We start from the raw sequence: 13,828 nt of genomic DNA, 5'->3' as shown, positions 1-13,828 counted from the left end.
TGTACGTTACTTTTATACCAACCATGAGCTGAAAATGACCTTGAGAAACAGCGACTCAGACACAAGAATTTTCTTGTTGGACGCAACAAAAGGAACTAATTTATAGTGAAATTTGTATAGTTACTGACCATGCCTGCAGGTCAGTTTTATTTAATTGTCAAAAAATTCGACTCTTCAGCAAGATTTTTCAAGTAATCTTGTAGTTTTCCTTCCTTAGTGATTTATTCCCCGACCTTTAGAATCCCTAGTGTTATGATAGGTTATGTTAGAATGAATCCGTATTTTGCTAATTGTAGTGAGCAAATAGACAAAGTTAAGATATTTGCTCTAGCTGAAAGGGTTGTTCAAGGTTGAAAGTATTCTTGAGGCATTGTTAGTTTTTGTTGATTTAGCTGAGTAGGAAGTTGTTCGTTTAATTATAAGAATTAGTGACATAATGACATTTATCGGGTCGTACCATGTTTTGGGACTTATCTGTCTTCAACTTCCCATTAAGTTGGTAAACTTACAAGTCTTTTGTTTATATAGTTTCCTTTAGATGTCGGACGTTGATTGCCGGTATCATTAGCACAGCACGTAGGATCGCCCACACTCAAGTAGGAGGTGCTTAGCTCTGCAGTGTTGGCAATCTGATTATCTATGCTAATCTAAGTCAGCAAACATCACACCTACGCTACTTGAGCGACCAGTTCTTTTCCCTTCCGTTCAGTAACTTTCGATTACAAGTTACATATTTGTTTCTCCAAAGTTACCTTTTTACCTTTCCTACCGACTCCCTTAGTTTCATGGCAAAGGACATTCGTTTTGTATCCTTAAATTCTTTTCAAAGCTTTCCTTTGTTATCGCTAATTTTGCCGACAGTTAATGATATCTGATGCGACTGTTTGCATTGTCAAGTACCGTCCAATCACTGCACTCTGCACACGTGGTCAGTGCTTGCCAATCAAAAGTACTACTTGTTTTGCTAAAAATAGGACCACATTGTAAATCCTCATTACTCTTCATCCTACTGACTTCAGAAAAAAGGTACGATCCCAGTCAACAGAAGTCCTCCCGTCTAATCATTACATTGGTGGAGAACCCTCGATTCTGCAAAAGAAAAGCAATTAAGTCAGTGGGTGACGGGACCAGTAGAGAGCCTAACCCCATTCTTTCCCCCATCCTGAATTGGCATCATTTATAGGCAGCACACGTCTTTGGGAATGATCTCAGTGACTAGCAGTTGTGTTGTTTGCTATTACTATGTAGTTGTAACTGAATTCTAGCTATTCATACTTATTGTATGTTATTTTCTCGTATGTGCGAAATTGTGTCATGTTCTTCCCACAATCGTAACTTACGTAGCTTTTTCTCATCTGTTTCAAATGTTTGTAGTCACTCGCGATTAACTTGGTGACCTTACTGTCCATTACGATTTGTTTTTCGTTTTGCTTATCCTATACGTAGCAATACGCTACTTATTCCATATTCACCGTGTCGGCCAAAGTTAAAAAAACCTTCGCGCTCGTCGGTCCCACCCTCTAGCATTCAGACTCGATCACAGACTATGGCGGCAAGGAATCCTGAATCGCCCCAATCTACAACCAGGCGTATTGAGACTATAGAAACACCTAGGACCCCACACCAACAGGCCTTGATGTCTCACCCGAAGTGTTACGAAGCTTGATTTCCTCTTTTGACCATCTGAGAAATTCTGTAGAATACAAGCATTTACAACAAATAAATAGTTTAGCGGCTTTAGAATCAACAGTGGAGGAAAGCGGCGACCTTTTGGGACTCCGCGCAGGAATGAAGCCCCCTACCTTTAGCGGGGATGGCATAGAAGATGTAAATGATTTCATCACCCGTTTTCAACGGATGACTGAATTCTATCGCTGGGACGATGAAAGAAAGTGACGGGCCCTTCCCCTTTACCTTACGGGAAACGCCAGCGTTTGGTTCAACAGCCACCCTAGGGCAGCGTTGAACACCTGGGACGCAGCTCTCACACAATTAAAAATCACTTTGATTCTGGGACAAGCCAGTGGCTCTTGCGCCAGCATTTGGACCAAAGAGTCCAAGGAAAGTTTGAGCCCCTTGCACAGTATACCGCTGACATCCGCTGTTTATGTCAGCGGCTCAAATTGCCAAAAAGCGAGTAGTTGCACCAATTTGTGCGCGGCCTGCGGGGACCACTCAAATAGTACGTGGTACTCCAATCCCCGGCGGATTTTGAGACGGCTGAAACACAGGCCCGCTTGCGCGATGCTGTGTCCGTCCCTCCAACCGATTTGGCTACTGTTTCGGATGAGCTTACTAAACGGGTTATCAACGGTGTAACCGGGGCTTTAGCTAAGACAATCCCCTCATCTAACCCATCTAAGATTGCTGCTTACGAACCCACCCCCGACCCCAGCCGCTCGCCCCATCGGCCTGGAGCCGATAACCTTACCAGGGATGACATCAGACTAATCGTTCAGCAGGAATCATGCAAAGAGCTCCGCAGATCGAATCCCCAAACCAAAATTACGATCGTAATCTTCGTACTTATACAGGGATCCCCATATGTAGCCAGTGTAACACTAAAGGCCATACGTCTTATTCATGTCGCGCCCGGGAGTCTCGTATTCCCAACCCGCGCAACCAGAACCCAAATTATCGCCCCTCCTTCCAGAGGCCACAATGACAATATAATGGGCCTCCCAGACGTCTCAACCAGGGAAACTGATAGCAACTCCTGGTTATCGGGAACTACTAGGGGCCCTGGATTTTAATGACAATCATATCTACACAAACGAAAATCAGAGCGCGCTTACAATTAACGAAGAGAACTTTCAACAACACACACTACCAGCCAGTGACGCCACCTTTGACGCCAACATGGACGACATACATTTTTACACACCAACTAATGAACATTTTCAGCTCGACGAATCAGTCTTCCCGAACAGTGATTCGCCCGACACAAGAGACCAGACCGTAGAGAGTTTTGAAATTAATAATAACGATTTTTCTTCACAAGAAAATGCACAAAGCAATCCAAATTTGGATAATAATGATCGGTTCAGACCAGTACGTCGCACAATTTTTTCTGATGAGGTTATACAGGTCGACGAAGGACCGCCTCGTAAATGTTTTCCACCCACAGAGGTGATGTTTAATTTTGAAGAGGGACCAACTCCCCAAGTATTGGCTGAAGGCCACAGTATATGCGGCGAAACGTTTAACGACAATCATCAATCAATCCTAGATATGAATTTTAGAATGGATAACAGCATTCTACAGCAGCCAATGAGTCCCAGTCCAGATGAGACTGATGACAATTTACCAGAAATCAATACGATTATTAATACTTCAAATTCCCATTTCGGCAACCAAAATAATGGCACGGATGTTACGGTCAATGTTCCATTTCTTACAACGGACAATTTAATGCTTCACGGTCAAATCTTTGGTCACGACATCGACCTTTTGGTAGATACTGGCGCCGCGATAAGCTGCATCAGCTCGTCTACTTGGCGACGGCTAAAAACAACAAACAACTTACAGCTGCGCGACCCCAGTTCAGCAGCACTACAGACTGTAGACGGTCACAGCTTAACAATACTAGGCATACTTACAGCAGATTTATCACTAGGCAACAGGGTATTTACCTTAGATTTATTGGTAATCAAGAACCTCACTTATGATGCTATTTTGGGAAAAGATTTCTTAATGCAGCACAACGCGCAGATAGACTTAGCGTCACGCTCCTTGAACCTAAGACCACCTTTGTGCCCCACTAACCTTCTTAATGTCGTTCAAAATCCAAACTGGTTGGGGTTCCTTTGATCTCCATACTCTCACATGGCTTATCCACGACACCACATAACATCAAAGAACTGTGACGGCCTGAAGGCAATTCACCACATCGGCGGACGTTACTTCTTGTCTGTAACATCCGGGACGTTGACCACAAACAATGGTCCCATGCGTGTGACACCTCTGGCGGTATTCCATTTACCCTGCAACGTATCCTTCGAGAGCGCTACGTCCGGTATCGGCGAATGCCCACAGCGTATGGAAATCGAGTTACCGATCTTTGGAGAGACACATCTCCAATATACCTCTTGGAAGTCGGTTATGGACGATAAACAATTAGACCTTCACTTCCGTACGCTTATCATTCCGCCGGTCACCGTCATGAACCACTCCATTCTTCGTGGGCTAGACGAGACGTACCGCGTGCTCGATCGACAATTCACGGCACAGATTGACAAAATCCACGGCGACATTGAGGCCATCAGCGAGGTTGAGGTCAACACAATCAACGAAATTCTACTATACGCTTCAGTAGTTGTCTCACTGTTGAACTTCTTCCTTCTTATGGCATACGCTTGTTATCATCATGGTGTTTTCGAGCGCCTCAAGCATCAGCGCCGCACGCCCCTACCCCCCCCCCCCCCTACGCTCATCACCTCCACACGAACCCCACTTTGAGTTGGTACCGCCACCCAAGAAACCACGCTGCGAGTCACAGGAGGACGACGAGGAGGAGCATGACCTCGAGCGACCGTCCGTCGTTGACGACACAGAGCTAGTATTTCCAACGGAACCTCTCAGAGCAACTTACGCTTAACCAGCCACTAAAACACCTCCACCCGGATGAACTGAGTTCATGCGGCGAGATCGCATGAATTCCGACTAGGAAAAAGGACACTCTCTCGCTCTGTTATTTACGGCCTCCAATTCAACTAAGCCAAAAAGGACTACTTTCTATTTACTTATTACTTTCTGTTGCTCGGATACGAGATTCGTAAGCGACAATATTCGTTTACCTTTCAACTTGGTAAATATTTCATGTTATAAAAAGTGTTTTCAATCACACTGTAAAATTCATTCTTCGTTGTTTTCAACAGAAAGTCATTTTCTAGTTCTCTTTGGTGAATTTGGAGTTGTTTAGCTTGCCGTAGCAGTCAAAAGCACTCACGCTTAATTATAATCATATTCAAATTAGCATATATTTACTCAGGGATTTCAAAAACAAAACAAACAAAAAAATTATATAAGCATTGATTTTCAAATTATCTTTTATCGGACATCTTCTCTAGTTTAGCATGAATCATTTACATGATATATCAAATTTTCAAGCGGGGACGCTTGTCTTCAAAGGGGGAGACCATGTTATGATAGGTTATGTTAGAATGAATCCGTATTTTGCTAATTGTAGTGAGCAAATAGACAAAGTTAAGATATTTGCTCTAGCTGAAAGGGTTGTTCAAGGTTGAAAGTATTCTTGCGGCATTGTTAGTTTTGTTGATTTAGCTGAACAGGAAGTTGTTCGTTTAATTATAAGAATTAGTGACATAATGACATTTATCGGGTCGTACTGTACAGGACCCGAAATGATCCCAGGACCCGAAACGATCATAGGACCCGAAATGATCCCCAAAAGTACCCCAACTGATCCCGGGACCCGAAACGATCCCCAAGAGTCCCCGAAATGAACCCCAAGGAATTGCAGTAATGGACAAACAAAAGGAATGTGAAAGGATTGGCTTTCAGTTTTAAAAACATATGAAACATTTTTGCGTCATTTTTGTTAGAAATTTTTGTCCAGAAATTTGAATTAACTAAAACCATAGTATTAAGATTTTTATATACGACTGCGCGGGAAATACAGCTTTCGACAACTTGGTTGAGTCAGCAATTGGGGTCAAATAAAAATTCCCGTGATGGTAATTTGAAGAACCAGGCGTGAATAAATAATATGAATATAGATTTTTTAGGGGTGATGTTTACCGGAATCGAGATTTATAGTGTCAGAGTCATGTGTTGGAACTGCAAAGGTCAAAAGTTTGTTTTTTTCTGAGCAAGGCTGTGCTTTGGCTGTGCTATGTTTATGTTGTACTCCTTTCAGTAGCAATTTAAAGTTGTGTATTTGTTTTGGACTCTGTTTACGGGTTTACCCCCGGGGCAATGTAATAAATATAAGTATTGTATTGGAATTTAAGTTTTTTAAGTCATGTTATTTAGAAATAGATTCGCTGTCAACCCTTAATTATGCTTTAAGAATTGGAAGTGCTTTCTTCTGCTTTCCCTTTGTTCATTACCGCAATTCCGTGGGGTTGATTTCGGGGACTCCTCGTTATCGTTTCGGGTCGGATCAGTTGGGGTAGTTTTGGGGATCATTTCGGGTCCTGGGATCGTTTCGGGTCCTGTGATCATTTCGGGTCCTGTACAGTACCATGTTTTGGGACTTATCTGTCTTCAACTTCCCATTAAGTTGGTAAACTTACAAGTCTTCTGTTTATATAGTTTCCTTTAGATGTCGGACGTTGATTGCCGGTATCATTAGCATAGCACGTAGGATCGCCCACACTCAAGTAGGAGGTGCTTAGCTCTGCAGTGTTGGCAATCTGATTATCTATGCTAATCTAAGTCAGCAAACATCACATCTACGCTGCTTGAGCGACCAGTTCTTTCCCCTTCCGTTCAGTAACTTTCGATTACAAGTTACATATTTGTTTCTCCAAAGTTACCTTTTTACCTTTCCTACCGACTCCCTTAGTTTCATGGCAAAGGACATTCGTTTTGTATCCTTAAATTCTTTTCAAAGCTTTCCTTTGTTATCGCTAATTTTGCCGACAGCTAATGATATCTGATGTAACTGTTTGCATTGTCAAGTACCGTCCAATCACTGCCCTCTGCACACGTGGTCAGTGCTTGTCAATCAAACGTACTAACTGTTTTGCTACAAATAGGACTAAATTGTAAATCCTCATCACTCTTCATCCTACTGACTTATAAGAATAAAGGTACGATTCCAGTCAAAAGAATTCCTCCCGTCGAATCATTACACAACACTATGAGCCCCATCGCCACTCGCGCTCTTAGCATCACAAGGAAAAAGATAGTATTTGAAGAACCCTCGATAAGAAATGACCCATTTTTGGCGGCCAAGGGGCCGCTTGCGCCCGCACCTCATGTGGGCTGGGGTTCGGTCGAGATGTTGGCAGTCCGCTTTACCCTGTTCGTTTAGAAAGTCGAAAACAAAGTCAGCCCATCTTTGCTCGAAAAATATAAGGTGTCCCTGGTTTCCAGGGTACTTTTAGTGCAACCGTCACAATAGCGAAATTAATAACCCTTTTTCTTCTCTCTAGTCAGTACGTAATTCAAAGGGGATATATGACTCCCTATTTTCAAAATGTAAAATATGCTAATTATATGTCCAACTGGCTCAATTGTCATCAGTTTACTTCCGGTCGATTACGTAACAATCTCCGATTATTTTAAACGGAAAATATTTCAAAATTTTAAAAGCATTGTGTCTTTTGGAAATTTCTTCGAGGACTGATAATTTAGAGCGGATGGCCCGTTTTACAGCGCGGATTCTAATAGATTCTTTTGAGGTTTCCGACGGACCTCCGGAAATAAACTGGTGACAATGCGGCTTTAAATTAATCGAGCTGTGTTTTATACAGATCGCAGGGACGAAAGAAGAGCCCTTGTTGAAACGAAATAAAGGAGATTTGACAAGCCTAGTCCCAGGCATTCTTATTGGGTTTCCTGTGTATGGTAAGACTTTTGACGTCACAGGAAACCATCTCCCCGTTCTGTGGGTGAGCTCGTCCCAGCCCCCAAGCTACCTCACGGTTCGTCACCGAGCACAGGAAACCCGGTAAAAACGCCTGGGGCTAGGCTGCTGAGATTTGTTTATTTTAAGATGAGATGAATAACTCATTTCATTATACTGCTTATCAAAACGACTACAACAGTATATTTCTCTACATTTTTTCCCCAATTTTCAACTTTGTATTTACAATACATTTCTGATTCATCTAAACGGTGTTTCTTTTCTATGAAGTTTAGCACGGTGACAAGGAACGTATTAACAACTTGTTTTTGTTACCCAATGACACAACTCATTCTTTTGGGTTCACGAAAACATATTTCAAATGTCTTACAAATATGCAAACAACAACAACATATAATCTAGTTTGCTAACTAACCCCCTTTCCTCTTTTTAAAAATAGCGTTTTCTATTATTTTCCGCTGGTGAAGATGTATTCCCCAGAACACTATCTTAAACAATCAGACCAAATTTGAATATGTCCAAGTTCTATGGCAGTAAATAATAATTGACGATAGTGGGTTTCAAATACCCGTTATAGTTGTAACTATATTAACAGCTATCATGATTGTTTGGAAAAGTCCCAATCAAAAAGATTCAGACATTTTCTGTGAATTGATGGTAGTGGGTTTCAAATAGCGTTATAGTTGCAACTATATTATCAGCTATTACGATTGTTTGGAAAAGTTCCGATTAAAAAAATCCAGACTTTTTTTGTATATTATAAAAGGACACCTCACTTATGCTGATTTCTCTTATTATTTTCTTGAGCGCAATTGTCGAGTGATTGGGTCATCTTTGCTCGCCTCGCTGACTGAGCCTCTGACGGGCGTCGGGGAAAATGTGTCCATGGGACCGGATATGTCTTTCTTTAGAAGCTTTCTCTTCTTCCCTGATGGCGGAACTCGGGGAGGGGAGTTTTCGCCGCCTAGAAGAAAATATATAATCATTGTTATCATCACCATCTACATCACTATCATTACATAATAAAATTATCACTATAATTATCTATATTACAAATCATAACATATTTTTTCATCATCATCACCATAATCAATCATCATCATCATCATTATCATATTACAAATCATAACGTATCATTATCATCAACATAATCAATCAATCAATCATCATCATCATATTACAAACCATAACGTATCATTATCATCATTATCATCAACATAATCTCACATATACTAACATCACTGCCAAGACAAAATGGCGGCTTAAAAAAACAAAGAACGGTATCCGGTTCTATTGAGAGCAATTCATGTGTCCTTTCTTTATTCTCAATATTAACCAGTTTCTACTAAATTACTATACAAAATAAAACCAAATTCTTAAGGTGCTTCTGGCAGGACTCACCGGCGGAGTCGAAAAGCTTGCCGAAGAAACCTTTTTTCTTCTTCTTCGCGGACTGGTGCTCCGCAAGACTTAAAGAGCTGCTCTCATTCTGAAATAAAGAGCCTTGTTCAGAAACCTCGACTATCAGTGACGCCTCTCTAACATTCATGGAAAACTAATATTGGAAAACTAGTACTTGTATTTTAAGCGTATATCAGAAATAAGAGTGACCTTGTAAGCATTCTTAGCGTAGTATCACGTCTCACCTTGTAGCATTCTTAGCGTATATCAGTACCAGGTCTCACCTTGTAGCATTCTTAGCGTATATCAGTACCACGTCTCACCTTGTAGCATTCTTAGCGTATATCAGTACCACGTCTCACCTTGTAGCATTCTTAGCGTATATCAGTACCGCGTCTCACCTTGGAGCATTCTTAGTGTATACCAGTATCACGTCTCACCTTGTAGCATTCTTAGCGTATATCAGTACCACGATCCACCTTGTAGCATTCTTAGCGTATATCAGTACCACGTCTCACCTTGTAGCATTCTTAGCGTATATCAGTACCACGTCTCACCTTGTAGCATTCTTAGCGTATATCAGTACCACGTCTCACCTTGTAGCATTCTAGCGTATATCAGTACCACGTCTCACCTTGTAGCATTCTTAGCGTATATCAGTACCACGTCTCACCTTGTAGCATTCTTAGCGTATACCAGTATCACGTCTCACCTTGTACCATTCTTAGCGTATACCAGTATCACGTCTCACCTTGTAGCATTCTTAGCGTATATCAGTACCACGTCTCACCTTGTAGCATTCTTAGCGTGTATCAGTACCAGGTTACACCTTGTAGCATTCATAGCGTATATCAGTATCACGTCTCACCTTGTAGCATTCTTAGCGTATATCAGTACCACGTCTCACCTTGTAGCATTCTTAGCGTATATCAATACCACGTCTCACCTTGTAGCCTTCTTAACGTATATCAGTACCAGGTCTCACCTTGTAGCATTCTTAGCGTATATCAGTACCACGTCTCACCTTGTAGCATTCTTAGCGTATATCAGTACCACGTCTCACCTTGTAGCATTCTTAGCGTATATCAATACCACGTCTCACCTTGTAGCATTCTTAGCGTATATCAGTACCACGTCTCACCTTATAGCATTCTTAGCGTATATCAGTACCAAGTCTCACCTTGTAGCATTCTTAGCGTATATCAGTACCAGGTCTCACCTTGTAGCATTCTTAGCGTATATCAGTACCACGTCTCACCTTGAAGCATTCTTAGCGTATATCAGTACCACGTCTCACCTTGTAGCATTCTTAGCGTATATCAGTACCACGTCTCACCTTGTAGCATTCTTAGCGTGTATCAGTACCAGGTTACACCTTGTAGCATTCATAGCGTATATCAGTATCACGTCTCACCTTGTAGCATTCTTAGCGTATATCAGTACCACGTCTCACCTTGTAGCATCCTTAGCGTATATCAGTACCACGTCTCACCTTGAAGCATTCTTAGCGTATATCAGTACCACGTCTCACCTTGTAGCATCCTTAGCGTATATCAGTACCACGTCTCACCTTGTAGCATTCTTAGCGTATATCAGTACCACGTCTCACCTTGTAGCATTCTTAGCGTATATCAGTTTCACGTCTCACCTTTGGAGTTAGAGGGAGGGGAGGCTTGCCAGGCGTGACGAGCGTGGATGTTTTTCGTGCTGTACTCGGTCGTGATTTGACCACAGAGCTCGTCCTACCCGCGGTGGAGCGGGTTCGACTATAAAAATAAATAAATAAATAAATAAATAAATAAATAAATAAATAAATAAATAAATAAATAAATAAATAAATAAATAAATAAATAAATAAATAAATAATGGCTTTGTTAAAGATTGGTTTTCACTTGGACGTAAGCGCAAGCGTAGCGCATTTTCCGATCCTCACTGGAACGCAAGAACGCAACTGCTTGATTTTCTTCCGCTTGTGTTTGACCGATTTTCACTTGTTTTGCGCTTACGCTTGCCTCCTAGTGAGTAACAGCCTTTATTGTCTTCTTACCTGCTTGTGTGGTAGCAAATAGTCACTCGCAAGTCAGTTGGCTCCCTTACACGCTCAACGTGTTAGCCACTAGGCCACGTCCGTGCTTTTATGTGATTATTATTAAGAAATTGACTTACACAGAGCGGGAGACAGACCCAGGAGTCTCGTCATCTGTGTCCATCCTACGGCACTTGGCGGCGGACAACTGCGCTTTGATCTGAGAAGAAATGATGGATAAGTACGGTAGAAACTCTCTATTACGAACAGCTGCGCATGGATCACTGAAAGAAGGACATGATGCGTACAGCACAACCTCGCTAACACGAACAACTTTTCTTTGATCACAGAAAGGACAAGATGAGAAAGAGAAGGACCTCACTAACACGAACAAATCCGCTTTGATCGCAGAAAGAAGAACAAGATGAGAAATTGTAGGATCTCGCTAACACGAATAACTTTGTTTGATCACAGGAAGAAGTAGAGTAAGTAAAAGTAGAACCCCGCTAACATGAAAAACCGGGCCTTGATCACGAAAAAAAAAATGAATAAAAATATGAGTACAGATAATCCTCCAAAACAAAAACAAAAAAGGTAAACACGCGGCAAAGTATCTATGGAAACTTCGCCCTGGTAAATTCGGTTTTGAAAATTGGTTTACAGTAACAAATATTCTATGCGTGACAAGAAAGTGTGACCAAATCAAAACAAAACGTAGTGTTACGCTTGAAACATCACAGTATACACACCCATAATGTTGCGTGACGCACCATAGTGAGACGCGTGACACATCATTGCGTGACTCACCTCGGCAAGGGAGAGCTCGCTGCTACTTCGGCGTTTTCTTGAGCCCTTTGTGGCGGCGCGAGTTCGTCTACGTCCCATGATGGGAGTAACGTCTATCTCAATGCGATCCTAGACAAAACGATAAGAGGCGATTGGCATTAACTCTCATGCAGAGGACCGCTAACCATTAGGAAGGCTCATGTAGAAGCTTGAAGTCTTGAATCCGAAATCCGACGAATTCTAGCAGTGCTAAAGTGTTTCCGGTAGAGAGTGTTTGGTACTTCCTGTCAATGTTTTGAAATAAAATTTAACACGGAATGGGTGTGTTTATCCTAGAGGCTTCGTAAAATCGCCCGTGATGAAAATAGGAGCTTTTATCGGGATGTTTACAACCCTTGAGCATTGATGCGACGGCAATACAATGAAATTCGAAAATGTGTGTAAATTAGTAAGAAAATTACACTTCCCGGCCTCGGTAGGATAGGGAAAATGTTTCATAGCTCGTCAAAATCCTTATTTTTGTTAATAATCTTATATTGTGAAGGCAAACTAGTTATCGCTAACATCCATTGGCAGTTTTCTCTTACTTTGCACATTTTAGCGAGTTATTAGTACGTCAGAGTTATCATTTGGTTCCAGTTATTGGCAGGTTCGAGTCAGCAGGTCCAAGTTATTGGTAATAACAGGGGCCAACTCACCTGAGTAGAGCTATCCTCGGAAGTGGTGGACTCGTCTGAAGTGCAGTTCTTGGCAGGTCTGCGCTTGGCGAGGCGTCTCATGGGCCCGGTACTTGCCGGCTCTTCAATTCCTTCAGTCTTCATCTCTCCAGTCTTCTTGAGGGGCTGAACTTTAGTCTTCACATCCGACTGAAATCATCCCAATAGTGTTTGAATGAATTAACAGAAGCGGTACACTATGGTTGTTTTTAGAAGAATAGTAAATAACTGTTATGTTGTCGCTTGTGTGAGCGGGTGTTAGCGTGGTAAAGCTAGCGTTACCATATTTTTGCGATGGTGATAAGGTACTTGCATGGCGATGTGTACACGAGTATATAATTTCGTGACAAAAAAATAGTGTTAAAGGCATTTGGTTGGCAAGGCATAACGCCATTATTTGTGCGACGAGTCATTTGCGTGACAAGACATTTGCATGAGAAGGTAGTTGCGTGACAAGTTATTTGCGTGACAGGGCTGTTCAGACTCACCGGTAGTTTCTCAACCTGAACGACCAGCTTCTTGTCTTCGCCTGGCGACTGAGGTACTGTCACTTGCCCTTCCTCTGTGTCCAATTTCCTTTCCTCATTCTTCACGTGTGTCGCGTTTTCACGCGAGTGGCTCTCGCGTACGCGCGCGAGTTCGGATTCGTGCTCTGCCTGCATTTCTCTCCGCACTGACTCTTCCTTTATGTCCAATTTCCTTTCCTTATCCTTCTCGTCTTTCGCGTTTCCACGCGCGTGACTCTCGCGTACGCGCGCGAGTTCGCGTTCGTGCTCCACCTGCATCTCTCTCCGCACTGACTCTAGTTTGTTCTCGTACTCGGTCTTCTTGGTGGAGGCCACTTCGAACGCCTCGCGCATGGCTTTGAGCATGCCTTCCTTTTCCTCCGCAGCTTTGCGAACATCAACGTCTTTCAGCTGGATCAGATCCTCGTACTCTTTCTGTTTGCGCTCTGCCTGTGATCCATTAGGGACGGAACATTAGAACAGTGAAGGGGGAGGGGAGTGGTGGTTAAGGAACAAAAAAAACACACACGATAAAAAAAAAATGAAAAAATGCAAGCAGCCCAAACAAGACAGAAAATGCACACAAAGGAAAAAAAATCATGCACGTCTTGGAGACAAGAAGAAGAAAGATGCACGACTGAAACCTCCACCCCTTCATTTTTAGATCATAGTTTCAAAAACTTGCTGCGGCAATTGTTTAACCATATCCCACCTTATCACCTTTACCATAACTTTAAACTCTAGCAAAGAATAGAAAAGAGACCAATACAGAGGCATTGCTCCAATTAAGGTCATTTTCAATACTCATCCAAACTACGGAAAAGGGTATACCTTGTTA

General features: G+C 42.1%; 2 protein-coding genes across 2 annotated transcripts; one reads left to right on the top strand and one right to left on the bottom strand.

Moving 5' to 3' along the window:
* The first annotated feature begins 3,757 nt into the window (after window positions 1-3,757).
* LOC125559911 lies at window positions 3,758-4,845 on the top strand. The gene has a single exon (XM_048722175.1). It carries the CDS (start codon window positions 3,826-3,828, stop codon window positions 4,456-4,458), a length of 633 nt encoding a protein of 210 aa, XP_048578132.1. The 5' UTR covers window positions 3,758-3,825; the 3' UTR covers window positions 4,459-4,845.
* A 3,504-nt stretch (window positions 4,846-8,349) lies between these two features.
* LOC116608814 (zinc finger CCCH domain-containing protein 13) lies at window positions 8,350-13,444 on the bottom strand. Its single transcript, XM_048722092.1, has 7 exons — window positions 12,973-13,444; window positions 12,467-12,634; window positions 11,790-11,897; window positions 11,123-11,202; window positions 10,605-10,722; window positions 8,957-9,044; window positions 8,350-8,519 (listed from the first exon to the last, which is right to left on the bottom strand). The coding sequence occupies exons 1-7, from the start codon at window positions 13,354-13,356 to the stop codon at window positions 8,350-8,352; spliced, it is 1,116 nt and encodes a 371-aa protein (XP_048578049.1). The 5' UTR covers window positions 13,357-13,444.
* Between the last annotated feature and the right edge of the window lie 384 nt (window positions 13,445-13,828).

The sequence above is a fragment of the Nematostella vectensis genome, chromosome 14 (assembly GCF_932526225.1).
Source record: "Nematostella vectensis chromosome 14, jaNemVect1.1, whole genome shotgun sequence".
Lineage (NCBI taxonomy): Eukaryota > Metazoa > Cnidaria > Anthozoa > Actiniaria > Edwardsiidae > Nematostella > Nematostella vectensis.
This window is presented reverse-complemented; position numbering and strand designations above follow the sequence as displayed.